We start from the raw sequence: 27,521 nt of genomic DNA on the forward strand, positions 1-27,521 counted from the left end.
CTTGGAGCAGCCTCCTCCCACTGGTCCTGCTGGACCAGGAGGTTGGAGGAGATGACCTCCAGAGGTGCCTCCAGCCCCGGCGACTCGGTGTTTCTGTGGCTGCGAGCCCCTAGTCAGACCGTATTCCCAGCTGTGCCATGCTGTGCCGTGGCTCTGCTCTCCATCCTCCTCCCCGTGACGTGGGACATGTCCTGACCCTTGCCAAGGTTTTTTGACATCTACTACAGAGAAGCGCTAGCTGAGAGACAGGAACAACCATTATGATTTCCTCCGGCAGATCTTCCTAGATCTAATAACCCAGACAGTTTATTGACTTCTTTAGTTAACTGGAGTAATCTTCTCTCACTTCTGCACTGCCGTGTTTGCCTTGCAGCTTTTCCAAATACATGTCTACACCAAAAAATACCCCATGAGCATCATTTCTTCTAACTCGTTGAACCTACCCCTCTGATATATTCTGGGTCTGATCCAGCAACATGACCATTTAATTGAGCAATGCTTTTCCCCATCCCTTGCAGAGCCGCAGTGTGGCAGGCAGGAGCCGGGCTCCATCCTGGCACCGGGACCAGGCATGGCCGGGACCAGACAACCCCCCTGTGCCCTAGGAGCATCCAGACAATATGGGGCAGGCAGGGGCTGTTCTGCTCCCTGATTGCTTTTACATGTTATTTCTGCATGAGTTTAGCCCCAAAACATGACTTTGAATTAAAATCCAAAGGCCCTGGCAATCTGTAAATGGATTTTTAATTTTTTTAGAAGTCAAAATAATCTCCCTTTTTTTGTTCATGTCACATGGGTCTTTCCATGTGGGTTTTTAGCTGACCCTTCCCTGCTATTTTAGTTTTTGGGGCAGAAAGGTCTCACCAACTGCTCCTGAAGGGATCCCAAAGCCTTGCAGCAGCCTGCTTCTCTACAGACCCTTGCTCTCCAAAAGCCCTTATAAGAAAATCAGCAGAAAGACGGACAAAGTACCAATGTTTTTGGGTCCATATGAAGCAGTTTGGGCGCACTTTAGGTCCCAGCCCCACAAAGTGCCAAAGCAGCTGCACCAAAGCCCATCTGTGCTCTTCCCTCCTGAGCTGTCTTCAGGCAAAGTGGCGTTCAGCTACTAAAAGATTAGTCGACAGCTTCTACCTTTCCCTTTTTTTCTGCACACTTGACAAGAGATACTACATGGACACTACATTTTGGGTCTTTTGGTTTGATTTATTCTCTAGATTATGAAGAGAAACTTGAAGCAAAATTTCATCAAGCAGTTCAAGAAGACAAACGCAAAATTTCATCATCCTGGGAGTTATTTCTTATTAAACTTCTTGTCTGGTGATCTGGACTCACAAATTCCAGGGTGATTAGTTTGTTTTCTCTATTTTGTTAATAAAATGTGATATAATAATGCTTTTTTGTTGCATTGGAGACATTCACCTTTCAAAAAACCTGCTGTAGCAATGAGTGTTGCACTGAAATGCTATCGGTGTCCAGGCAGGCGGCCACAGGCTCTGCCAGAGCTCGCCCGCAGAAGAGGGAATTTTCCATCGGATTTAAACTTTGCAGCTCAAATTAATCCCCACGGCTGTTTCTTTTCCTGTTGTTTGAGTGATTCCTTTGTATTGTTTGGCTGCCATGGAATAAAACGGTGTCAGTCACCAAGAGGCTGTTCACCCTCCTGCCAAAATCCCAGTCACTACATCACCTCCCCAAGCAAAGTTCCCCACTTGCAAGCACCCAAGCCAAGAATTTAGAGCAAACCGTGGGAAGAGCAAGGACGGGATGGGATGGGATAGTGTAAACAAGTGAGTCACAGCAGCCTCCTGGCCTCAGCCCCAGTGGGTCCCAGCTATGGGGCTCCTGGCACTGCTGTGGGGCTGCCCATCCAGCCGCCATGACCCTCTCCCCCCAAAACCCCTTTTGCCGAGTGCATTTGCAGTGTTGGTTGAGGCAGGAGCCCCCTCCAGCCCCCAGCAGCATGGAGCATGGGGGGAAAAAAATAAAAATATTGAAACAGAGCAGTCCCAGGGCTGCAGGAGGTTCATTGCCAGTCACTTTTTGGTGATTTGAGAGAGATTTGGTGCGTACGTGTAAGGAATTGCACCGCGGCCACAGGAAAGCAACCCTCAGAGCCTGGCTGGGACAAGCCTGGCTGGCAGTGCTGAGCATCCCTGGCCTGACACCTGTGAACTGCCCTACTATGTGGCCAAAAAAGGGTGCAAGTGCAGAGGTCCTGGCTGTTTCTATCAGCCCTGCCCAAACGCAATCCTGGCTCCCAGCCATTCATCCTGCGGCTGGATGCCGGGTGATGCTCTGCTCTGGGTGGGCGTTATAATTCAGGCTTCTCTCAGCAAATACCATTTAATGCCCTCTACTGAGGGTCTCCTTCCACTGCAGGGACTAGCATGAAATCAAACCTCTTCTCTCTTTTCCTCCAGCCCTCTCCTCCAGGAGAAATCACATCCTTTGCTGGGAACTGGCTTGCTCAGCCAAGGGCTGTGAGCGCTCTTGACCAGAGGCGTGGCGGCTGAGGCAGTGCCAGATGTGCTCACGTGCAGCCAGATGTAGTGGTGCTCAGAGCTAGATGCTCAAAAACATCAGAGGAGCCCTGAAGAGGCTGGAGGAGCCCAGGGAAGAGTTAACCCCACACCTGCAACAACCGCAACACCTTCTGTTGACATTCCTTCAAAACCCAAGCAGAACACCAAATTATTTCAGAAAAAAAAATGTGGGTTTCCTATTTTCTGATCCATTTTTCATCAGAAAGGAGTTTGATCACCCAACAGGTACCTGACCAGCCACACATGCCCCACTCCCAGGCTCCCTCAGTTTCTGTTTACAAGAATGTTCCCTCCTGGGTCACTGCACTGGTAAGCAAGGCAACAACAAAACAAGCAATGACCTGACGGTGACATGCGAGGTTTTGCCAGGACGGTGACAACTTCTTCCATCACATACCACCGAAAGGGAGCACCAAGCAAAAAGTGACTTAGCAATGTGGGGAGGGGAGAGCCACTGTCTCCCCCAGCATGCCTGTGGGGGTTTGCAATGCTTCCAGCACCCTATGTCAGCTCTTTGAGAGCCGTGTTACAACACGCTGGGGCCAGGTGTGTGCTTGGCTGGGAGAAACCAGTGTTTGTGTCACTGACCGCCTGGGGATTGCGAGGGACGCAGGGGATGACCCTGGGGATGTAGGAAGGGCTCTGCCTATATAAAGCACAAGGAAGGGCAGAGACAGCACGTTTCGGCTCCTCTCTGCTCACTGTTTAGTTGCGATTTTCTCCCTGGAGGAGGAAATTCTTGATTTTTTTTTTCCTGCTTGGCAGCACGGGTGAGAATGGATCCTGGATCGGCTGGGGTGCTCGTTATCCTCTTCCTCCTCTCCATCCTGTGGTTCCTGGTCTGGAGAAGCAATAAGAAGAGAAGCCAGCTGCCGCCTGGACCAGCCCCATGGCCCGTTCTGGGCAACCTATGGCAAAAGGATGTCCTGCCCCTCTACAGGACCTACAAGAAGGTAAGAGAGGAGCTGGCGGTGCCAGACCCACTCCCAGCCCTGGCAGGAGAGAAAGCATGAATGTCCCGTGTCAGAATAAAAGGGGAATCGTGCAGGTGGCTCTTTTCCTACCTTTCTTTTCTCTTTTTCCCCTCCCTCTTCTTTTGCTCTGCCAGAATTGCCTAAACCCCTGCTACTGGTAGCATAATCAATACTGTTATTGAAGTCTTTCTTCTCCTGTAATGGACCCATGGCAGTGACAGTAACCCCTCTCCAGGCTGCAGCACTGCTGCCATCCAGAGCTGCTTCCCAGAGAAGAGAAGACACTGCAGAGGTGCATGTAGGAAAGAGCAGCGTGGTTTAAGTGAAGGCAGACGTGCAGGCAGGCTATATTGGGTTTAAGTGGCAAGGTTTTGGTAGTGGGAGGGGTTACAGGGGTGGCTTCTGTGAGAAGCTTCTAGAAGCTTCCCCTGTGTCCAACACAGCCAACACCAGCCGGCTCTAAGATGGACCCACCACCGGCCAAGGCCGAGCCAGTCAGCGATAGTGGTAGTGCCTCTGGCAGAACATATTTAAGAAGGAAAAAAAAGTTGCTGGGACAGACAGAAACGGCAGTCGGAGAGAGGAGTGAGAACATGTAAGAGAAACAACCCTGCAGACCCCCAGGTCAGTGCAGAAGGAGGGGGAGGAGATGCTCCAGGTGCCGGAGCAGAGATTCCCCTGCAGCCTGTGGGAAAGACCACGGTGAGGCAGGCTGTCCCTCTGCAGCCCAGGGAGGTCCACGGTGGAGCAGATGTCCACCTGCAGCCCGGGGAGGACCCCACACCGGAGCAGGCTGACGCCTGAAGGAGGCTGTGACCTCCTTCCGTGGGAAGTCCGTGCTGGAGCAGGCTCCTGGCAGAACCTGCGGATCTGTGGAGAGAGGAGCCCACAGAGCAGGTTTTCTGGCAGGACTTGTGACCCCGCGGGGGACCCACGCTGGAGCAGTGTGCTCCTGAAGGACTGCACGCTGTGGAAGACACCCATGCTGGAGCAGTTTGTGAAGAACTGCAGCCTGTGGGAAGGACCCACATTGGAGAAGTTCGTGAAGGACTGTCTCCCATGGGAGGGACCCCACAGTGGAGCAGGGGAAGAGTGTGATGAGTCCTGCCCCTGAAGAATATGAAGCAGCAGAGACAACGTGTGATGAACTGACCATAACCCCCATTCCCCATCCCCCTGTGCCGCTGCGGGGGGTAGGTAGAGAATCCGGCAGTGAAGCTGTGCCCGGGAAGAAGGGAGGGGTGGGGGGAAGGTGTTTTGAGATTTGGTTTTATTTCTCATTACCCTACTCTGGTTGATGGGCAATAAATTAAGTTAATTTTCCCCAAGTTGAGCCTGTTTTGCCTGTGACGGTAATTGGTTGAGTGATCTCTCCCTATCCTTATCTCGACCCATGAGCCCTTTGTTATATTTTCTCTCCCCTGTCCAGCTGAGGCAGGGGAGTGATAGAATGGCTTTGGCGGGCACCTGGCATCTAGCCAGGGTCAACCCACCACATGCTTTGAACACCCAAAGTGGCACTGGGATCAGAAACCCGCCAGAGAGAGGGCTGGGATGGGAGCGGGGCAAGGACGCCGGCTTCGAGGGAGGCATTTCCCCTCCCTGCCCGTGCACTCACCAGCACTGCGGCCACGAGACCTAATTTAAAATTAAACGAACGGCTGGGGTGTGGGACCCTCATTCCCCACAGCTTTCCCGTCCTTCCCTCAGCTCAGCAGCAGGTATGGCCCCATCTTCACCGTCTGGCTGGGGCTGAAGCCGGCGGTGGTGCTCTGTGGGTATGAGGTGGTGAAGGATGCTCTGCTGGGCCACTCCGAGGAGTTTGGAGGGAGACCTGAAATACCCCTTCTGGTGCAGCTGTCGAAAGACTACGGTAGGTGTCTGGATTTCTTCTAGACACTATTGCTCTCTGGGTGAGCAGAAAGTTCCCGACTGCAGCTGGCCATGCTCAAGTTCAGTGAAGGACTCAACACCCAAGACCTCACACACCCATTTCCCATTCTGCAAGTCCCTCCAACTATTAAGCCTCTTGTCCAAGGACAGTATTAATTCCAGCTAGTCAGTTCCAGCTTTGTTCTGAGTTTCTGCAAAGATCCTCAGCCTTTCGACACTGTGCACACACCAGGGTCATTCCCTGGCTTACTGCCCTATTGCTCCTCAGCTGGGCTCAGAGCAGGGTCCGTGTTCCTGGGGAGGAGCGGCAGGGTGGGCAGGTGAGTGGTCTCCACTGCCTCCCTGCAGGTTTTGTCTCCAGCAATGAGAAGAAGTGGCAGGAGCTGCGGAGGTTCACGCTCAGCACCCTGCGGGACTTCGGGATGGGAAAGAATTCCATGTCGCAATGGGTGCAGCAGGAGGCCCAGCACTTGGTGGAACTACTAGCAAAACTCAAAGGTGACATGGGTCCTGTCCACCCTGGCTCCTGCGGCAGGCAGAGGGCACGCAACAGCCTCACGGGATATGTGTGGTCCCCAGAGCTGTTTGCAATGGCTGGTGCGGATGATCCTCGTAGAGAAAGAGCTTAGACCTAGCCCCATCCCACCCGGAGAGAGCTGCAGGGATGTGGTATGGTCGTGGCTTAAAGGTCAGGGTGGGAGATCCTGCTCCTGAACTGGTGCAGGGGGTGGCAACCACTGAGGAACATTTCATGCCAAAAGAACAAAAATAGGAAACTAAACTGCATGGCATTGAGAATTCACAAATAAGGTACTGCCTTGGTGACACGGGGGTTATCAGGCTGATGTCCTCCTCTCCGACAAAACTGAGCTGTGGCCAGTGCCACCACCTCTTCTGGGGCTTCCTGAATATAAGAGGAGATGGAAGCTCGGTCGTACGCTGGCTCCTCTGCCTCCGATGTGCGGTGATGGTGAGGGGTTTGTTGCTGCAGGGAGATGCTCTGCAGCCCCCCAATCCCCAGGGCACATCAGCAGGAGCCCAAAGCGCCGGGAGATGCCTCTGCTTTCCTCAGTCCCAAGCACTGGGGAGGGGTTTAGGAGCAGGGCAGTAGATGTAGCAGCCCACAGCTCAGGAGGGCTATTTGCTTTGGCTGTTAGACCTTGGCAGATTCAACCAGGGCTTAGAGTTTAAAGCACAGGGGCTCGAAGGGAGAGGAAGGGCGTTTTCTGTGTTAAAGCAGATAAATAACTGTTGACTTTTTGATGCCTTTCTTGCCTCTTCTGTGGCTGCAGGAAATGCCTTTGAGCCAATGACAGTGTTCAGACATGCGGTTGCCAATGTGATCTGCTCCGTTGTCTTCGGGAGCCGTTACAGCTACAGCAACAAGGCCTTTTGGAGCTACTGAACGTGATCGGGAATTACATCAGCTTCTTCCTCTCCCCACTTGCCATGGTAGGCGTCCTTGCTGTGCTCAGCACCCTCATGTCTGATGCACTCAGGTGGTCGAGGGATGCTCCTTGGCTTTGGGTCACTCCTTGGCTTTGATGGGACAGCATGGCTTTGAGAGAAGGTGCAGGAGGCTCCGTCCAGGCACCTGAGCCCTCCTGTGCCTCCTCCATGCTCAGGTCTACAACACCTTCCCCAACATCATGCACCACCTCCCAGGGCCACACAAGAAAGTCCTAGCCGAGTGTGAGAAGCTGAAGGACTACATCCGAGGAAGAGTTGAGCTTCACAAGCTGACGCTGGATCCCAGCTGCCCCCGGGACTACATTGACTGTTTCCTTATGAAAGCGGAGAAGGTAGAGGTGGTGCAAAGCGGGGCGAGGGCTACCCTCCAGACCTGGCTGCAGCCTGGAAAATCACCCAGACGATACTGAATCCCCTCCCCACTGCATCCTTGCAGAAGAAGAGCAGCCTGGAGAACATGTACAGCAATGAAGACTTGGTCATGTCAGTATTCAACCCCTTTGGTGCCGGAACAGTGACTACTAGCAACGTCCTGATCTTCTTTCTCTTGATCTTGGCAAAATACCCCCATATTCAAGGTAAGGTCAGCAAAATGCGACTGCTTCCTGTGCCTGAGGAGGTCACGGTGCAGCAAAGGTGCAGACAGATCATCCCAGTCCTGGAGGGCCCGTTTGCAGGAGACCAAAATCATCCTGCATTGGTCACCCAAGGGTGAGAGCCATTAGACACAGATTCACACAGGCCAGAGGGATCCAGCTACCTGCTCCCTTTTCTCCATCCCTGCCTGTGCAGATGGCTCCAGACCGGCCTATGGGAGATGCTTTGAACCTGCCTGATCTGGGGAGGTATGCGGACAGAGACCCTATTTCTGGCCTCTACAAGAGGTTGTGCTGGGTTGCTCCCTCTCTGCTAGATCATCCTTTGGCTCTAGGGTAGGTGCCCATGGAGGCCAGTAAGAAATGAGGGGGGATTTTGCACAGCAAGCACTGCAGCTCCACGCCTGCCTTTTCCCCAGCCAAGGTCCAAGAGGAGATTGATGCGGTGGTAGGCACTGGCTGTGCTCCCAGGTCGGAGGACAAGCTGAGGATGCCGTACACCAACGCGGTGATCCACGAGCTGCAGCGCTTCCGCAAGACCCACAAGGAGAACTTCCCGCGGATGACGACGCAGGACGTCGTGTTCAGGGGCCACGCCATCCCCAAGGTAGAAGTTGTGACACTGGAACCTCTGTGTCCCTGAGGGGAGGGGTGGCAGGGGGGCTTGAATGAGATTTGCCTTTGCCCCCAGACTGTTTGCTCACTCCTGAAGGTCCCAGGCCTTTCTCAATCCTCGGTGGGAGGAGATGGCGATAACCTTTTAGCAGAGGAGTAGAGGGAGGTGAACGCTGCTGCCGGTTCTGCCCACACACCCGTGTCCCTTGCCTGTCCTGGAAAACACCTCTTTCCCCCAGGAACATGTGCAGGGTTGCTGGGGCTGGGAGCCTGAGCTCGCCCTGGTATGGGACCAAGCCAGCCCCCCGCTACTCGGCAGATCTGGGGATGGCCACCCATCCTGGTTTGACTGCAAGCATTTTGTACAGCACCCACCTTGAAGGAACACCTCCCTCCTTTGGACTTTGTGCAGTGAGAGGGGTTTTAACATAAATCAATGGCAATAACTCAATAATTTCTGTCTCATGAGCTGTGCAGAGACCGGCAGGACCATGGAGACAGTGGAGCCCCATGTTAGTTGTCCCTGCCTGGCATAGAACCATCGCTCCGGGCTGCCTCCCCACAGGCATCTGGGTGGGCATCGGGGTGTGCACCCAGCCTCCCCGCCGTGCTCCTCAGACATTCCTCACTTGCTAATCCATCTCAGCAGAGCCCTGTGTCGTGGTACTGATGTCCCTCCTTGTTCCCCTGCTCCATCCCTCTCCTGCAGGGCACAACTGTTATTCCGTTATTTTATTCTGTGCATACGGATTCAACCCAGTGGGAGAACCCCAAAGAAGTCAACCCAGGCCACTCTTGGTTGAGAAGGGCAAGTTCAGGAAGCGCGAATCCTTCCTGGCTTTCTCGGCAGGTCAGTGCTCAGCCCCGCATGCCGCCTTTGCCTGCACCCTGCCTGCAGTGGCTCTGCTCCAGGGACCACCAGCATGAATATCGGTTGGCACCAAAGTTATACCTTAATATGAGCTTTCTCGCTTTCCTTTTACACTCTTTTTTTCCCCAAATGCTGGATGAAGCCATCAGCCCAGTGCTCACCCTCTGCTTTCTGTTCCCCCAGGGGAGCGGGTGTGCCCAGGAGAGGCACTGGCTCGCATGGAGCTCTTCCTTTTCCTCACCACGCTGCTGCAGAGCTTCACCTTCCAGCTTGCCATCGAGTACGAGATGGATTTACTCTCCCTATGGCTTGAGATAGAGAGGGGGGCGATACCAGGCAAGTTCTTCGCTATTCGACGCCGGGTGTCCTCTTAAGCTGAAAGCTGCGGGGAGAAGGAAGGGGTCTTCCAGGTGCCTTCATTTCTTCCGAAGTCAGAGCAAGCCATGCAACCATGAATGCTACAGCAGCAGCCACCAAGCAGGAGGGTCGCTTTGAACTTCGAGCTTCTCCTCAGAGAACTGCCACACATCTCTGCCACCAGCTCCATGGGCAACCTGCTCCCAACCCTTCCCTTCCACATCCCAGTAACATGAGGAAGACAGTACTGGTTTTCCTCCTCCCGTACCTATCGGCTCTGATTGAGCCTCTAGCTCCATGTGGCAGGGCTGCTCCCCCAGCTGAGCTGGGCACCCCTTCATTTGGTGAGAGATTAAGAGTGCTTCTGCAATAAAAATAACTGTGGTAACTGGATGCTGGTGTTCATAAGGACATTCACAGTGCCTCTTGATGTAAGGGCGGTGATGCTCAGGCTTCCCTGCCCTTCACAGGTGGTGTGCGAGCCAGCCACAGCAACCAAGGCGACAAGCACCTAATACTTCTGCTTCCCTGCTTTGCCCCCTCTCTGTACCCTCCAGCATTACAGAAAGTCTGCGACTGCAAGTCACGCTCACTCCCATCCCCACATCCCATTGCACAGGGATGAAGACCTTGTGAACAACCTTTAGGCCATCAAAATGTTAGAAAATGATGTGTGGGGGGAAATGTGCTATAGGAGAGGGGTGCCGTGCTTGGGAAGCGAGAAGTATTTTGCCACCAAAGTCACTGCTTCCTTCTCAGGGTGCTCAGTATGCCTTCTGTGCTTGCGCTGCTTTAACCACCCCTGCATGAAGAGGAATTTACTTGCTAGCCCCCAGGTATGCTCCAGCCTTTATTCCAAAATATTGGAACTTTAAAGAAAAGGGTTTTTTCTTTAAATACCTGTGCAAGGGAAAAATGACCCAGACACATGCCCACCCTGCCCAGCCTCAGTGATGGCTTGGGCTCCTCCTTCCACCAGCAGGCAGCTGAAAGTGTCTCCAGGTCTTGGAAAACCAGTATGTTTCCTATTGCACCCAGTGCTTCCCATTGCAAACCTCCCAGCTATGGGACTTCAGCTCCATGTCTGTTCCTGGGGTGTCTTCATCTTTCCCAGGTTTTTGTGTGTCCCGGGACAGATTGAGCCAGGAAAACATTCAGTTTGTTTTAGCTGATTTGCCTCCACAGCTTTAATCTTCAAATGAATCTTACGCATCTCAGGAATTTATTGCTTGCTTCAAAACACTAATCCCCATGGTTCTGACCGTGGGGAGGGCTCCCCAGGCAGGCAGCCCTGCCTGCACCAGGGACAGGCAGAGCCACCTGAGCTCCAGCAAAATTATTCCAGCTGGAGAAGGAGCACAGGTTTCCAATAAAAGGGCTGAGTTGCAGCACAGAAGAGCTGTAGCTTAGGAAGACTATGTGGGAGAACAGAGATAAAAAAATAAAAATATTCAGCTTGCTATCTCAGCTGCTAGGCTGTGCTGTGCTCCATGTCAATATTTACCTCTAGCAAATACCCTCAGGTGTTGGTTCAGCTCTGTGTACTTATGTGCAGCTGGTAAAGTAACTCTGGGGGTTATGTGAGAGGAGCTGGTGGTGTGGGACATGCTCCCAGCCCTCCTGTTCCCTCTGGCCAGGGTGTTAGGCTTGTTGCAGAGGATATTTTCTCAGCAGTGGGGCTTGGGGTCTTTCTGAAGCCTGGCACTGGAGGGCAGAGAGGCAATTGGGATTATATGGGGGATCTCGGGGCTGGTTTTGGTGGGTGTTGGCTTGCTGGGATGCTTGCACATCCCTGCAAGCATGGAGAGGGGGACAGCAGGGAGCCTGCCCTGGGGAGAGGTGCCTGTGTCCTCCTGCAGGTAGGTGAGATGGGGGATGTTGGAGACTTCTTTCACCCTGGGCCAGCAGTTTCTCGATGGTGGGTGCTGTCACCCCAAATGGACCATTTTGCAAGTAAAGATTATTTCCTAGATACCATTGTGAGAGGAGCATTTCTGTGCATAGGTGGTGAAATGCATCTCTGGGAGGGGTCGTGATCTCTGCAGAGAGGAACTCCAAGTTTGATTTAATTAAACAAGGAGGCACACAGAGGCAGCCTGTAGCTGGGTTTGGAACTGATGAATAGGGGTGGATTTGCTGTAGGTAGCAATTTGTGGCAGGAAAACAACCCTGTGGAGAGGAATGGCTGAGGCTAGAGCCCTGTTTTTCGCTGCTCGTTCTGCCAGAGAGTTGTGTTAAAATCCTGCATGGGGGTGTGTGGGGGATGGCGGCTTGTGTGCCCGAGCCCGTAGGGCTGCCAGCTTCGCACAGCATGTTTTTTTTGCAGGCACCAAACTTGAAATCACTGCACCGGCAGCACTGAAATCTCTGCAGGGCAGAGAGTGTTGTGTTCCCATCCAGTGCTGTCTTTTCCACTCCTTCTGTAAGTGAAAGACCCAAACCTGCCATGCACAGAGCAAGACCCAGGTATGTGGCCCTGCTGTGCTAATGCATTTGTGCCTGTCTGTGCAAGGGATGAGGGGGTATGAGTTTGTTGCTGCCTGCCTGTTCTGCTGTTCTGCAATGCTCTTTCTTTTTGTCAAAAGTTTGTGGTTTGTTTTTGGGGTTTTTTTTTTGTTGTTTTTTTGGTTTTTTTTTTTTATGACCTAGTTAATCCTCCTACCTTCTCCCAAATGATGGATGAACCAGCCTTTACTCTTATTCTACGTGCATTTTTGACTCATTAGATGACTAAATGAGTTCTGTTTTTTCAACCTGGAGAAGCTTGGGACTTGGGAAACTAAGTAAAAAAATGTGTGTTAGACTGAAGCAAGCTGATTGTGAAGCACCTTTGCACAATCTCTTCCCAAACACCCCCTGGATCAGCGCTGTCCGGCTTAACATTTATTGGTTTCTGTGTCTAAAAACCCAAATCCTGTGATGTCCAAAGACCGACTGCTCTCCCACTTCCCCGGCATTTTTTCCATCCGTTTGCTTTGCTTTCCAGGCTGACTTGTGCTCCGGGGGCTCTGCGGGACCCCTGCCCTGCCTGCGGGCTCCCCATCCTCGCTGCCCGGGCACCCCGAAACCCGCCGGGTGCCGTTTAGCGGCTCTTTGCGAGCGGGAGGGGCGGCTATTGGCAGCAATACGGTAGGGCGGGCGGAGGTTTACGGTAGCGGGTGTCTCCTAGCAGCCGCGACGCGGCGGGGATGGGCGGGCGGTATCGAACGGCGGGGCCGGGGCTCCGGCATCCCCGGGGCCGGTGGCGGGGGATAAATGGTCTTGTCTGCGCCTGGGAGTGGGGATGCTGGGACACGGAACAGATCTTCAGGTGACGCGTCATGTACCGCTTATCAGGCAGAAAGCGGGGGACCCAAACCCTCACCCCTAGGGCAGGCAGGCCGGCGGGGTTTGGGGGGCTGGTGCCGTGGTGGTTTTCCCTTTAGTGCCTTTTGAGGTTATCAGCATGGGAGAGGCAGGTATTGCCTTGCTGGGGCTGTGCCGGATTCCCCTGAGCTCCAAAAATCCTCTCGGTTTCTCCCAGCTGAGACTTGCAAGGTGGCCGAGTTGAACACAAGTGACGGTAACTGTCTGTGCACCAGAGGGTGTCACCCAGGACCAGGGTGTGTGGCTTTTAACAGAGGCCTTCCCTGCAGGGCTGGTGGCAGAGAGGACCAGCACACAGCCCTTGCCGGTGTTCTTCCTTCTCCAGGGAATGAGCTTTTGTTTGCAGAGTGGTAGGGCTGGGATTATCAGCTATTCGGGAGGTATCTCCTGTGCTTCGGGGAGTGTGGAGGGCTGCAGTCACCCTCTGTTTGTCCTGGAGATCAAGATCTGCCCCTGAGCTTTCTCAGGTCATGCTCTGGGCCAGCCCACAGTCGGGGGAGATGCCCAGGCTGTGTCAGAGCCACCTCTTGGGTATGAGCCCTGTGGTCCAGGGGTGATGCTCAGATGGAGGTAACATTACCCAGGTTCCTTTCGGTCACCTGCAGCAGGCTGGCAGTTCATGATGCTGCTGCTCTGGCTGTTCCCCTCTCTAGCAGGTATTTTATTGCATGTGGCAAAACTCCCCATGCGGGCAGTACAAAGGGTAACTGCTAAAAGAAACTGCCCGACCAACATAACTGTTAATTGTAGCTTTATTTGCCTTATGCTATTAACCTTCTTGTTCATACTGCAAATCTGGTATCGTTTAGGTCTCTGATCCTTCCAGCTGTAGGAAATGAGTGGGCAAAGCCAGGGGCAAGCACAAGTCATGGAAGGAATGTGGTGTTCCTGGCAGCAAGAGATGGGGCCAGTGGGACTCAGAGCTAGGAGCTTTATCCTGACCCAGCATCAGCCTCCCAGGGCCAGCTCTGCCTCAGTGCCAGCCTGTATGCCTGCACCAGTGTGCAGTAACCCTGTAAATGAGGTGATCATTAAAGGGAAGAGGAATATAGCTTATAATGGAGCATAGCTGACAACAATGTAATGAAAAAAACTTCCTCATGAATTCTGGGCAACACATCTCTGGAGGCGTGGTTGTGAATTGAATGTTTTAAGTAATGAAAACCATACTAAAGAAAGCACTGAAGGGACTAATTCTGCATAGCTGGAAGGGACAGAATAAATAATATAGCATTATTTATTTATTAGATACTTAATATACTATTTTAACTTCTGTAATCCCCTAATTCAGCTCCAAGATGCCTACTCTCGAGGTTTGACTCTTTGCTTAATTCTTCCAGATGAAGATGTACATGGATCATTTGCTGAATCCCAAAGCAGCTTCAAGGAAGACAACTGCCCTCAGCCCAGTGCCCAGATTCAATTTCCACTACGGTCTGCTAGCACTTCTTCTGCAGCTCTTAAAAGTAAACCCTCATTTGCAAGAACTGGCCAGCTTAGTATGAAGGGTACCACTACCTGAGTATTTAATACTGGGGGTGGGAAAATCAATGGTGTTTCATACCAGGACACTAACAACTGGCACTGCCAAGGAACAGTTCTGTTCTGGGTCATTTTGGAAAAAAGCATGACAGACCATGGCAATAGCTAGCTGGAAAGTTCAAAGTGCCATGCGAGAGGAGGTGATGCCATTCAACAGATGCCTATCTTCGCTCTGAGTCACTTCCCAAATTTGCCGAGGTGCTGACAGTATGCTCTTAGTGAAGAGATGAAAGACAGTGTCTTCCCTTCTGCTGATTGAGATGTCGTTCTGCCAGGTGTAAGGTCTTCCACCAGCACAACCTGAATTCCAAAACGTAACGCTGTGGCTGGTGTTGCGCCTAAAAGGAAGGAAAGCCTTACACTGGGGGGGGGGCTGAAGTTTGGCAAAGATGCTAGAGGTGTATGTGGACACCAGCAAAAACAACTAATGCGAGAAGGGCTTTAGCTGTGTTTACCCATTTGTTATCTCGGGGACAACAGAGAAGTTTGTCCCCCTTTCTTTTCCTTCCACAATGTCATAACCTAAGTCATATTTTTACTGAAGAAAATCTAATGGCTAAAGGAAGAGAATGTTTTTCACTCTTTTCAGGAAAGAAGTGCTATGTCCTTGGCATGAGCTTGTTTTTGTATTCCCCTTTAGAGTCTGGGACAGTCACCCTCCCATGCTGGTGACTTCTGTAGATAGAGGTGGAGGAGGTAAAGCACCCTGTGTTTGTAAAGAGAAAACTGTCACTCTGCGTCCCCACCAAGCTCACTGTCACCAAGGTCTCCCGTGGCCCCTCTGATCACCTGATTTTTTCCAGCCGTGAAGAGTCCTTGCTACCCCTCAGGGCAGTGGTGAGTGGGAAGAGCTATCATTCTCTGCCCTCAAACCCCACTGGTGTGAACCGTACTGCAAGACCCTGCATGTTTTCAGCATTTTCCTTTGAATGGTACAGCGCCAAAGGGATTAGCAGAAGAGTCAGATTAAGATCTCTTGCAGTACATTACTAACAACAGTACTGTTAATGGCCACCAGAGCTCAAGCACTCACAAGACTGTAAATTCCCCTGTCTTCTAGGTGGTCAGCTACCAGCAATGTGCTTCTGGCCCCAAAACACTGAGTGCCTCATCCAGGAGGGTCCTGATGCAGAGGACAACTCACCTATTATGTCCTTAGCTGATCAAGATGTCACTGTGGCTCCTGCGTCTCTCCAATCACCCTCTAATGCCAACCAGTCCAAGGACTTCATTCGCTGCCTACCACCTCACCTGTCCATCTACATCCTGGGTAAAGCTGCTCTGATTTTCCAAGGGTGGTTTCCCCTAAGGGTAATGAATGGTCTCTAGTGTGGAGAGGGGTAAGCCAATCTGTCCCTTTAATTTCTCAGGGCTTTTGGATCAAAAATCCCTCAGTGCATGTGCTGCTGTGAGTAGATGCTGGGATTTTCTGGCCAAAGAAGTCAAGAAGGAACGTGTGTGTCAAAGCATAGTACAGGAGAAGATCCTGTATTTGCAGGTATGATGCCTGGGCTTCTGCTATTATTATGCACTTTAAAAAGAGGGTGTCTTTCTGCTACTGCCCAAGCCATTAGTGGAGATGCTTTTACTACAGGCTACCTCCCAACTTCGCCCTGTTCCTTCTTCCTCCACCTGCAGAGCTAAGCCAAGTTAGATGTTCATACTGTCAAAAGTAAGCACAACAGAATAGCTTTTACTGACCTCTAAAGGGTCTGTATCTCTAAAAATGGATCAAAACATTCTTGTAATCAGGAAAGCAGAGTTTGGTCACAAATGCAAATACTGGACTCCCAGGAGCTAGTGGAAATTGGGCAGAGCTACAATGGCTCCCTGAGGCAGCTCAAAAAAGAGCTTTATTTGTTCCACATAGGAAGATGGAAATGCTAGGTTTCTTCGTGAGAAGCCAGAGCTGGTGGTTGGAACACAATAAAGCAGAACTTCTACAAAAGGATTGTCCTGGTTAGTACAGACCTGCCATACACCATGCTAAGTGTAAAGGTAAATCTGCAAAGAGATAGGAGTCTTTGCTTTGATTTGTGAAGAGAGCATAGAAATCTGAGCTCTGTGCTAGCATTCAAAGAAGGCTTAATGGAAGGTTTCACACATTAAAAATGAATCTTAAATATTGAAGATGTTTTGAGAGCCTCTCACCTCACTGGGTTTGGATTCTGAATCAACTGAGTGCTCACCAAAGATGAGATGCGCTTTGAAATTTTGCAGCTTATTAAAAGCTTAAGATTGGAGTTTGGAAAAAAATAAAAAGCAATTATTTCTCACAAGAAGTTATATCTTATACCGACAAAGTGGTAAATGCAAGCCAGGTCTCTTAAACAATAACAACAAGCCAGTGTGTGCAGCTCAGCTTTGCATGTAACTTCAGCATCCCATGGGATTCTAAAGCATCAGCACATGAGCAGCATCCTTTGTGTGCCTGGGCTCTGCAGTGACTGTGTTGCCTCTACCGGTTTATTCCAGGGGTTGTGCCCTAGAGGAGCAGTTTCAAACTATGCTAAAACAGTCGATGTGACAGTTCCACAGTTAAACGAAGAGGGTGATGTCATCGAAATGGAAGGCCACAACTGGGGAAGTAAAACAAAGGTATATTGGAAGTTGCTTGCCTTCCATGGATCCTGCATTTCAGTATTTGGGGAGGAAGGAGGACTTGGTCTTGGAAGACAGGATAGTGAATTCCGAGTTGCTTTGCTCTTCTCCCACTCCTGCTTCTGCCTTGCACCATCGTGAGCAGTTCATAAGAACCAGTGCTTGCTCAGCACCTTCTTGCATGGGAGGGAGCCTGCACCCCTGAACTCCTGCCTTGTCCTAATGCGTGCCCCAGTCACATGCGTAGCCTTGAGGCCAGGGGTGCCGGCAAGGCTGTGCAGCATCACAAGGACACGGCCTTTTTCCCAAAGAATAAAGGGTGCAGCTGTCAGGTCTTCCATTTTTGCCGGGGAACACAGCATAGAAACAACCCCTGTTTCTGCACTAACCAGGAAGTTCCTGCACTCTGGGTGTTCCTTACCAACACTTTCTGTCTCTGTTGGTCTCATTGCTATAGTGGGGACCAAGCTGATATGTTTAATACTATGGATTAATGCTGCATTCCTCCCTCCCTGAGTTACTTTTCCCTATTTTTCTTTCCATCAGGAGGAGGAAGACAATCTGCAGGCAGCCTATCATGATCTGAAAACTGACACAATCCAGCTGGAAGAGAGAAATGTCTTCTGTGGCTCCTACAATATTCGTGTCCTCATGGACCAGTGAGTAGACTGCCCGGCTGCAGGGCCAACAGCGGCTTCTGAAAACCTGTCCGTTCCCTGCGATCCTTCTGTGAGAATGTATGGCTGGAGAAGTGTCTCTCAGCACCAGTGTTAAGAAATCCTCAGTGTCAAATCCAGTTTTTTATAAAGATACCAAGATAAGCTATTTTAAAAGACATACAGGTTAGTGATCCACAGTGTACCACAAGGGATACGGGGCCGGGAAGAGCCCTTTCCCCTCGTTAAGCTTACCTTCCAGATACAAACTTGGGTATGCAGAACTAGGGACCTTGGTTGTGTTGCCCTGCAAAGGATTCACCTGCTTAAGAGTATTGCCCATCAGGTTGCTCAGTGAGGACCATTAAACATTGGAGCAATGTCTGTCACAGTCTTAGACCTCTTGTACCTTGTTAGCTGGCTAAAGCTCATCTCAGTCACTGTTTCTTATCCAGATCAGACCGAAGCAGAATAATCCATTACAGTGGTGGGAACTTGGTAGCCATTGGCTCTGCAGACCGAAAAGTGAGGCTTCTTGGCATGTCAGAAATGAAAGAAGTGCCACCTCTGCTCTCTGGCCATGCTGGGAGCATTAAAGCACTCTTCCTCAATGAGAAGAAAGGGTTCGTTCTCAGCGCAAGCTTCGATCTCAGCATCAGGTGAGCAGTGCTGGGACTGTGCCATGGGATACCAGCCCCCAGCAAATCTAGGAAAAATGAAACTTTAATCCTTCCACTCCAGTCTTCAGGAATCCTCCTTCCACCACTTTCATTAGAGTAATGAAGAAAGGACAGTAGATAAGGGAACACATCCCCCACTCACATAGGACAGCTTCTATTTCCCAGTTTCACCCAGTACTGAGTGATAAAATAGGAAGATACAGTGATGCACAGGTTTTCATAAAGTACCTTAAAACACCAGGTATGTTTCAAATAAGCACTTGCAGTGAGATTCTGGCCTTGCTAATGTTAGCATCAAGTTCAGGGAGGCTGGGTTTCTCTGTGACATTTTAGAAGGCCTGTTGTGCTAAGAAGGCTCAACACCCTGGTACCTGCTGTACAGCTGCTCCTTTCCAGGTACCGCACCCTGAAACAAGGGGTGGAGATGATCAGCTCTCACATTTATCACTAAATCCCAAGAGTATCATGATGAGGGGTTGTCATGGTTTAACCCCAGCCAGTAACTAAGGACCATGCAGCCACTCACTCACTCCCTCCCCACCCAGTGGGATGAGGGAGAGAAGCGGGGGAAAGAAAAAAAGGTAAAACTCATAGGTTGAGATAAGAACAGTTTAGTAGAACTGAAAGGAAGAAACTAATAATGATAATAATAACAATAATCAAATTACAATAATAATAAAAGGATCGGAATATACAAAAGAAGTGATGCACAACACAATTGCTCACCACTTGCCGACCAATGCCCAGTTAGTTCCTGAGCCACCCCCCAGCCCTTCTCCCCCCAGTTTATATACTGGGCATGACGTCTCACGGTATGGAATATCCCTTTGGCCACTTTGGGTCAGCTGCCCTGGCTGTGTCCCCTCCCAACTTCTTGTGCCCCTCCAGCCTTTTGCTGGCTGGGCATGAGAAGCTGAAAAATCCTTGACTTAGTCTAAACACTATTTAGCAACAACTGAAAACATCCGTGTGTTATCAACATTCTTCTCATACTGAACCCAAAACATAACACTATACCAGCTGCTAGGAAGACAATTAACTCTATCCCAGCCAAAAGCAGGACAGGGGTGAAAAGCTGAGCAGCAGATTGTCTGGCTCTGGCATGGCCATTGCACAACTTCATCAAAGGCAGCATTTAACAAAACGGGAAAGAGTTTACATGGATTCAGGCTCTGTCTTCCCTGCTCCAAAAAGGCTGTTTTTTTAAGTGCAGGCTCGAGTTCTCTAGATAAAGTCAAAAGAAATCATCTTGGCACCAGCCAGTAAAGAAACAACCTTATCTTGTAAAGCTCTACATTTTAAGGTCAACTGAAGGTAACCATGCCAAAGGTAAAATCTAGCCACATGTTTCCAGGCAGTTTGGAGGCAGAACAAAGTATATGGGTAAAAATTTAATACTAAGCCTGACTTCATCATTCCAAATCCTCTGACACCTTAGTGGAATGACTCCTCATTTTAACCCAGTGTGTATGGGAGAAGAGCTGGGCCCATTAAGTAGGAAATAACAAATAAGATGAATAAGCCATCAATTAAGTTAATCACTATTCCCTTTTTGGTTGGTCGTTTGTAGATGCTGGAATATATACAGTGGTGCTTGTACGAAAATCTTTAATGGTCACTGTGGGACAATCACCTGCTTGGATTTACATGAAGAGCAGCTTGTGTCAGGAGCCAGAGATGGGATGGTGAAAGGTGAGAGCCAAGACCAGCAGCTTCTCAGCCAAAGGCAAACAGTAGTGAGCAATGGGCAGAGTATGTGGGAGTTGGGATGAGTGTGACACAGGCAGTGTGTGCGCAGCAAAGTAAGTCTATAAATTGGAAGGTGAATTTTAGTGTCTCATACTTTTGCTTCCAGAACAGCCTAAGCTGACACATGCACACGCCAGGGCTCTGATTGTGTCATTGAATAAATTCTCATTATTTCTGCTTTTATTTAGTTTTAATGGCTTTGTGGCTACAGGGCTAGACCAAGTCTTGGGAGAGTGGTATCAACTTCCAGCTTTCCCAGAGATTTCCTTGTAAGCTTATAGAATAAGGATGAAAAGGATGTGACATTTTCTGGACCTCAATTTAAAAATTTTGCCATGCAATTACACTCTTTAAGCCAACACCTGCTCCATGCAGAGCTGCAGGTACAAGGCACAGCTATAATTCTAATAGTCTCTTTTAATTAAATCAGAAAAATTTGTTGTTGGGGCATACATATTTAATATTTCTTCCCTTTGCCCCTAACAGTGTGGAACCTGGAGAGTGGGAAATGTCTCAAGACTCTGAAACACAACAGTGCTGTTTGCGTAGTTAAAATGGATGGCGCCCATGTTGTCAGTGGGTGTGACCGAGGGCTGGTGAAAGTCTGGTGTGCTGATATGGGCATTCTGATCAAAGTAAGTTTCTTAGGTGGATAATTTTGTGCTAAATTGTCAAAAAATCTCCTGTTCTAGTTTCAGAGCTTTTTGCTTATGCCAAATACTTTGTTTAAAAAAAAAAAAATCCAAAAAACAAAACCAAAAGCCATTTAAACTGACAAACTGCAGATTTATTGGTGAGCAAATAGTATAAAAACTGACTTGCAAACAACTGTCAATTTTAACCCAGGGTTTGACTTGCTTTGCTTAACCCCCATCATTACTTGTTCTCTGTAGATACATTCATCTCTTCTCCTGTAGAAACATTCAGAACCTGGGAAGAGGGTGGGAGGGCTTGACTAACAGCTCTCTGGGTCAGATGTATCATGGGTTAGCCCAAAACATGAACCTTGCTCTCAGAACCAGTTTATAAAGCTGGAGCAGCTGGATAGCTGCTCTGCAAAGTAAAGATTGAGGCCAGAGTCTGGTAATTACCTTAGCAGGTGTCCAGAATTAGTATTAGTCCACATCTCTGAGAGGAGTGAAGCTCGCTCTACCTGTGGGGAAGAGAGTTGCAAATTGAGATGCGTCTCTGATGCAAGCTATCCCTGTTCCAGCTGAGCTCTTTGCAATTGCCCCTTCCACTATAGTCAGGGCAGTCCACTCTCTTCTCTCCTGGGCAAACATTCACTAGATCACAAACATTTTCGTGCAGTATCATCTATTTGGTGCATGTAATAAGGATGGAAAATGGATGTTAATTCCACGCTAGTAGCTCATCATCAGCAACATGCCCAGAATATTTCTCATCAGCAACTATAAAACTAACACGGTAATCCACAGGGTGTATTCGTATGTTATAATAACACCCGATAAAACTACAATATAGTACGTAAGGCTGGTATTGTGAATGCCATAAGATATCTTGACGTATTTCCATCCAGATTGCTGACAGTGTTGCACCCATTTCTTTTACTTTGCAGACATTAGAGGGGCACCAAGGCCCAGTTAAGTGCTTGTCCTTTGATCAGTGGCACCTAGTCACAGGAAGCACCGATGGATATGTCCTGGGATGGAGCATGTTGGGAAACCTTAAGAGATGCCTAATAGCTTTCCGCCACCCTAAGTAGGAATCAGATGTGTTTCAAGTTGTATTCAACAGTCCACTAAATCTGTAAAGACAATGTCTCCCTTATAGGAACAGAAAATGCCTTAATTATCAGTCCTAGTATTTGAAATATCCTCACTTTCAACAAACTTCATCTTAAAAACAGCATCAGGCACCACGTGGTTGCAACCAGTGTTTGTCAGTTAAGACCTAGAACAACCTAAAATGCAAATACGCAAGCACTTGTTCACAAACAGAGATAACTTAAGACTGACAGCGCATAGTCCAATATTTCAAGGATCCCAACCTGTATGCAACTGGTCAAGAATAGACACTGTCTATGTTGGAGGTGGCTGAGTTACATGCTGAACCCTACCAACTGTATGTTATGCCATTTTCTAATACTTTAATTGTATATTAGAACTGTGAAAACTGTAACATCATATTTTTTTCATTTACTTTCCTAGACATAAAAATGAAATTTAAAATGCAGCAGATGACCATAACCGTACTGGTTGCTGTGAGGATGCACTGGGTGGGTTGGTTGGTTAGTTTGGATACGGAGTGATTATAAAGGATTTCACTATTAGACATTTTAAATATCTTGATCACCTCCTCTGTTTAGCCTGTTGGTGGAGGCTGACCTTTGCATCTCCTCCAAGACAAAAGAGGTAATTGATCATGTCTCCATGTGAAAGCATGGTGAATGTACCAACACTTACGTGCTGTGTTTTCAGGGAAGTTCTGTCTCTGGAGTTCCTCTATCTCAGGGTCATCAGCGGCTGTGCTGATGGAAAGATTCGCATATTTAACTACTTGACTGGAAGCTGCCTGAAAGTGTTGATGGCCAGCAGCAGAGGGGACCCCATATCTTCTTTCTATGTTGCAGGAAACAGGTTGGTGACAACAGCTGCCATCAGTCTCTGAACCAAATTAGGTAGATTACATTGTAATTTAAGGAATTGTGTATTTTTCCTTTTACCATCCTTCTCACACATAAGTTTTAAAGGGCTCTACTGCCTATTGACTGCTTTAATAATCTGGTTTTGTTAACAATGGCTGAAAAGAGATTTTCCTAGTCCATTCAGCAATGTACAATTTCCTGTTTCTATACAACTTAAGGTACAGATCCAACTGTAAAGCTGAATTCAGAACCCAAATTTCTTAAGAGGTTGGAGAATTAAGCCAAGGCCTGACAAAACCTTTGCCTGTTCCCTGATCTATTTTCTCTTTATAAATGCCAATAATGGAAAATCTTTCCAGGTTCATTCACTTCTGTACCTCTAAACTAAAGGTAGTTCCCAGCTTCTGTGTAAGTAATAGCTAAAACACTGGTGTGTTACCAATGCTGTTTTGGTCACAACTCTAAAACACAGCAATATATGGGCTGCTGTGAAGAAAAGTAACTCCATCCCAACCAGACCTGGTACACCCCTCCAATTTAGGTTTAAATGTTCCTAATAATATGGTATCTCCAGTTTCTTTTGGCATTGCACTGATCTAGCTCAGTCCACTGTTGGCAATTTTCATCCTAATTAGTTTTAAAACTAATTTTGCCATAGAGCTGAATGAAAAGAGCCCCACAGAGCTCATACAGAGTATGAGTTAAAATGTACAGAGTCTGACTGATGGGACTAATTGCTACTGCTTCCTTAAACAAGTGATGGTTATCTCAGATCTGTTGAAGCTCCAGTTTTGTACTGCACAGAAGCAAATAGGCCCCTTAGGTAGTAACTGCTGTGTTATTGATATTTGTGCTTTTATCAGCTTTACCTTCCCTTCTCCAGGATGGTGATTAATTCGCCAACTAGTCTGTTGATGTTCCAGTTTGAGGATGTCAGGTGGGACTATACCTTAGATGCTGACAGAGAGAAGGTGGGGAAGAAAAAACAGCACAAGGGGACTTCAAGCAGGACACAGCTTCACCTCCAGCGACCGAAACGCCATGACCTCAGCCAGCTGCATCGGCTTGCTCTGGAGACACAGGATGCTGACCAGCTGTCTTGCTGGATCTGCTACCGGTCACCGAAAAGCTGTGGAGCGTCTCAAAGTATTACGTACAGTCTTGGCAATATGCTGGCATTTTCTAAAATGACTTAGAAATAATTTCAAGTACCCACTGCCTTCATCCTAATCAATATACAGACTCCCTGCTTTTTTTAAAGGGCAGTCTGGTAAATGCTGTTGCATTTCAATGGTTCTGTCATTCTTAGGCTTTTGTAAAACCTTTGTACCTTTTCAGAAAGGTTTGGTATAAATTCAACACGTTTGTCAAGACAGGCACTGTCATTTTCCAACTGAGTAATAGAGAAATCAGTAGTATTATTCATTCTTACAGCTGGCGTGCATGGAAACATGCTGCTGATTCAGTGCTTGAATTATTTATTTTAAAATACGCTAGAAAGTCATAGGACACCTGCATTCAGGATCTGCCATCACCGGGAAATGCAACTGCACATAAACAAGCACGATTAAATTGTAACACGGTGATGTTATTTTTTTTTAAATCAGAGTTATTTCATACACTATGTATCACAACTTTTCCAGCTCTACAATCAAACTGTATATTGCAGATAAACTGATGGGCTAAGAAAGTTTTCAAGCTTTTAACGCTATCAGATGCTAAACTCCTTGATGCAGCTCTACTTGGTGAAAGACGTACAGTTTGTAGAAATGGGAAACAAACGGGCAGTGCACTATATTTTCATTTTAGTCGCAAAAAAAGTATGGGTTGTGTATACGTAATATTTTTAAAAAATCAACATTTGCTTTCGTCTTTGAATTCTGTGAGGTTTTCTGCTAATCAAATTTTTTTTTATTATTTCTAATACCTAGACATTTAGAAACTGCGATATGAGGCAAAACAGTAACCAAAGACTTGTAATCCCATCAGTTATGAAGATTTTATTTAATTAAAAAAAAAAGTTTAACAACAGCAAAGTTTAGAGATGACTTATTCTTCTGTTTTCTAGCTCTCTGCTATGAACTGATGCAATCAGCAGCTTGCCAGCAGCAGCAGCATTTTCTCAAGATTGAAAAGGCTTTTCACATCCAGGCAGAGCAGCAGAAAAATCTTTTCATTCCCAGCACCACACAGCCCTGTGCCTTTGCCTCAGGAAAGTCAGCAAAAGCACATTCTGCAAGAATGCTGGCACGTACTGGTAAGGACTCTTCGCAGCTAGGTAGGACAGTAATTCTTCAAACAAGTGCACCTAAGATAAATGAATGGATTAAACAAAAGGTAAGGATCTCTAGAAGCCAGGCCCATTCTGGATGAAAGGTTTGCAATGGTAAAATAGATCACTTGCAGAGCCTGTGACGGCTACAGAAGCTGCTTTAGATCAATCAAATAAACAGGACAAGTGCTCAGCTCTAGCTATAAGGCTTAGTTCTCTGGTATCTAGGTTTCTTTATTGTGCCCTTATTCTATTTTTGATTTCTTTATCAGGTGTAGGAGAATTCTGCACAAAATTTATTCAAGTACTTGGTATTTAATCAATAGCAGTAGCTCAGAAAATAGTTTTTAAAAAATTATATGTGAATTTTCTCAGCAGCAAAGGTGTGGCAACCTGAAACTTGAAAATGAGATAGTACTGAGATCACAAACATGCTCTGTGGCCATTTAGCATTTGTCTCCTTAAGTTAGTTTTTGTCAGGTTTTTTATTCAGAATCTGTTGGGATCTTGAAGTTTAAGACATACTCTGACATCTTACTTCAGAAGAGCTGTACCGATTGAAAGTGTCTAACCCCAAACTCCTACTGTTTGTAACTAAGATGCAGGGTCATATGTTATGTGCAGATTAAACAGTTCTAAATTCTGTGAATGAGGAACAAGCAGTAATTTTCATTAGTTTGTTTTGCTGTATTCTGCCTTTCTGCACTGTAACTTAATGTTCTCTGAAATACATTTCTAGAGGGCAGAAGTTTCAGTTAACCAGTCTGGAAAAACAGAATTGTACTGCAAAGCAATGATACGCGAATGGCATGACATTACAAAGTGACAAATTAATCGCTATGGCAAGGCCATGGGACTGAGCGTCTTACACAGTCTATATCATAATCCCCATCTAGTTCTTAGTCAAGGTCATCATCACACAGTCCATCTTGATGTCTGTCATACTGCACAGGTCACTCTCTACGTCCCTTGAGGCAGCAAAGCTAGGCTATGAAGCATGTCTTGTGATTTCCAATTCAAATGCAGCTCTGAGCAGTAACCATTAGAAGTAGTTCTCAGGTGTTGGCTACTTCAAAGATTTCTACCAGGAACCGACTTGTCTTGAAGCCTTTTCCCAACGCATGAACTGTAGGACAAGAAAGGGGTGCATGGGAAGAGGTGGTGGGGAACCTCCTTCCTTTTAGAAACCAAGCCATCCACACACAAATACAATGTATGTTACAGAATCTGACTTTTAGTCTGACCTGTACAGGCTATGGCAAGAACACTTCTCAGGCAACCAAGACAGAGTTACCTCTGATGTTGGCAGCATCACTAGTGAGGCCAAGGATGAGCGAACTGAAATGGGCACCATTGGCTTGTAGCTTCCCACACTGCCTGTTCTGTAGATAAACTCGGACTGTCCATATGCCTGTCAATCCAGCACCCATCCTTGGTCTTACTCAGAGTACTATCCTGCCAACAATGATCACAAAAACTATCCTCGACTTCAGCTGTATTTTATTTTTGGAAACAGATGGCAAATCTGAACATGGCCCTTCTCTCTATGCATCTGCACATCGTGACAGGGCAGAAGTGTCACATCGTGACACTTTGCATCATGAAAAGAGAAGAGGTCCAAGTTGTCCAATGTCCCCTGACAAGCTTCTCTTAACCGTCAGCATGCTGCAGAACCCATGGAAGGCAGCCCCAGTCAGCTCCACTACTAAGCACACTGCAAAAGTCAGGGAAGCATGGGAACCTCCATGGGAACATCGGCAACACCGCCCTGAAAAGGTACAAATATACAAAACCCTTCTGCAACACAAAAAGGATCAGACAGTCCAGCTCCAACGTGTGAGACTGCACAGCGATTCTCTGACTATGAAAAGAATTTCTATACCTTTTGAAACCAAAATGCTGCAGCTCAAGCTGAAAAACTCTTTGCATGGACCCACTGTGAATTCCTCCATCCCTGCTCCCTCTGTTGTACGTCCCAAGACTTGTGGTTTGCTGCGAGAAGAGAAAGCTCACAGTCGTCACGGTAAAGTCATTCCTCTCCCTGAAGATGGGGTTCAGCTTATCGACTCCTTTACAGCTTCTTCTGAACTGATCAAATCAACATGTGTGATTGCACAAATGAAAAATGAAGTGATTTCCAGGAGAAAAAAGCCCTTTCGTCCATATGCTGCAGACCCTTCCCAGAGTGACAATGGGTTCAGGCTTCTGACAGGAAAACAGAAGGAGGCGTATGAGGCAGCTACCATAGCTCAGTATCAGGCACACCAGACAAAGCTCATGGAAGATCAGCAAAGAGCATGCAAGAAGGCCTGGTTAAGGAAAATTAAAGGCCTACCTATAGACTATTTTACTGAGGAGGGGAAAATAGCTGCTCCTGAACTTGGGCTTAATACATTTATCTGAGGTAACCCCTTAGCCCAACAACCAGTATCTGAGGATTCCAGTGTCCAGCTGAGTCTGCCATGTCAAGATTCCCGTGGTTTCTAAGTATAAAAGACATCCCCACTGTACGTTTTTCTAAGAGATATTATTGGTGTATTCAGCTGTTTCTCAAGGCAGTGAATGGACTGAGTCCTCTCCTGGATTTATCTTGCTGGACCTGCTGTTACTACAGACACAGCACTGTTTGATGCTAATATAGTTCAACATATGGCTCAACTATGTGTGATTAATAAAAAAAAAAAAAATCTTATTAGAGTTTGTGTGCATTGATTAGAGTAAGCCG

The 27,521-nt window shown here is 48.0% G+C and overlaps 2 protein-coding genes across 3 annotated transcripts; both read left to right on the top strand.

The window, feature by feature from the left end:
* The first annotated feature begins 3,239 nt into the window (after window positions 1–3,239).
* LOC115341565 (cytochrome P450 2C5-like) lies at window positions 3,240–9,715 on the top strand. The gene is given in 11 exon segments (XM_030014792.2): window positions 3,240–3,499; window positions 5,231–5,393; window positions 5,762–5,911; window positions 6,706–6,804; window positions 6,807–6,865; window positions 7,039–7,215; window positions 7,320–7,461; window positions 7,899–8,086; window positions 8,804–8,885; window positions 8,888–8,944; window positions 9,149–9,715. Coding segments are annotated over 11 exon segments (1,485 nt in total). The 5' UTR covers window positions 3,240–3,322; the 3' UTR covers window positions 9,340–9,715.
* A 4,400-nt stretch (window positions 9,716–14,115) lies between these two features.
* On the top strand, window positions 14,116–27,468 carry CDRT1 (CMT1A duplicated region transcript 1). Of its 2 annotated transcripts, XM_030015870.2 has the most exons (11): window positions 14,116–14,154; window positions 15,291–15,500; window positions 15,601–15,728; window positions 16,706–16,828; window positions 17,378–17,490; window positions 17,943–18,146; window positions 19,738–19,859; window positions 20,403–20,551; window positions 21,496–21,638; window positions 22,358–22,516; window positions 23,408–24,055. In XM_030015870.2, exons 2-11 carry the CDS (start codon window positions 15,308–15,310, stop codon window positions 23,718–23,720), a joined length of 1,647 nt encoding a protein of 548 aa, XP_029871730.2. In that variant the 5' UTR covers window positions 14,116–14,154; window positions 15,291–15,307; the 3' UTR covers window positions 23,721–24,055. The 2 variants fall into 2 exon arrangements, with proteins under 2 accessions (XP_029871730.2, XP_040979866.1); XM_041123932.1 differs by lacking the exons at window positions 14,116–14,154; window positions 15,291–15,500; window positions 15,601–15,728; ... (4 more) ...; window positions 20,403–20,551; window positions 21,496–21,638 and adding exons at window positions 24,593–24,781; window positions 26,313–27,468 and having other exon boundaries at window positions 22,289–22,516; window positions 23,408–23,670.
* The last annotated feature ends 53 nt before the right edge of the window (window positions 27,469–27,521 follow it).

The sequence above is a fragment of the Aquila chrysaetos genome, chromosome 5 (genome assembly GCF_900496995.4).
Source record: "Aquila chrysaetos chrysaetos chromosome 5, bAquChr1.4, whole genome shotgun sequence".
NCBI classification, from domain to species: domain Eukaryota; kingdom Metazoa; phylum Chordata; class Aves; order Accipitriformes; family Accipitridae; genus Aquila; species Aquila chrysaetos.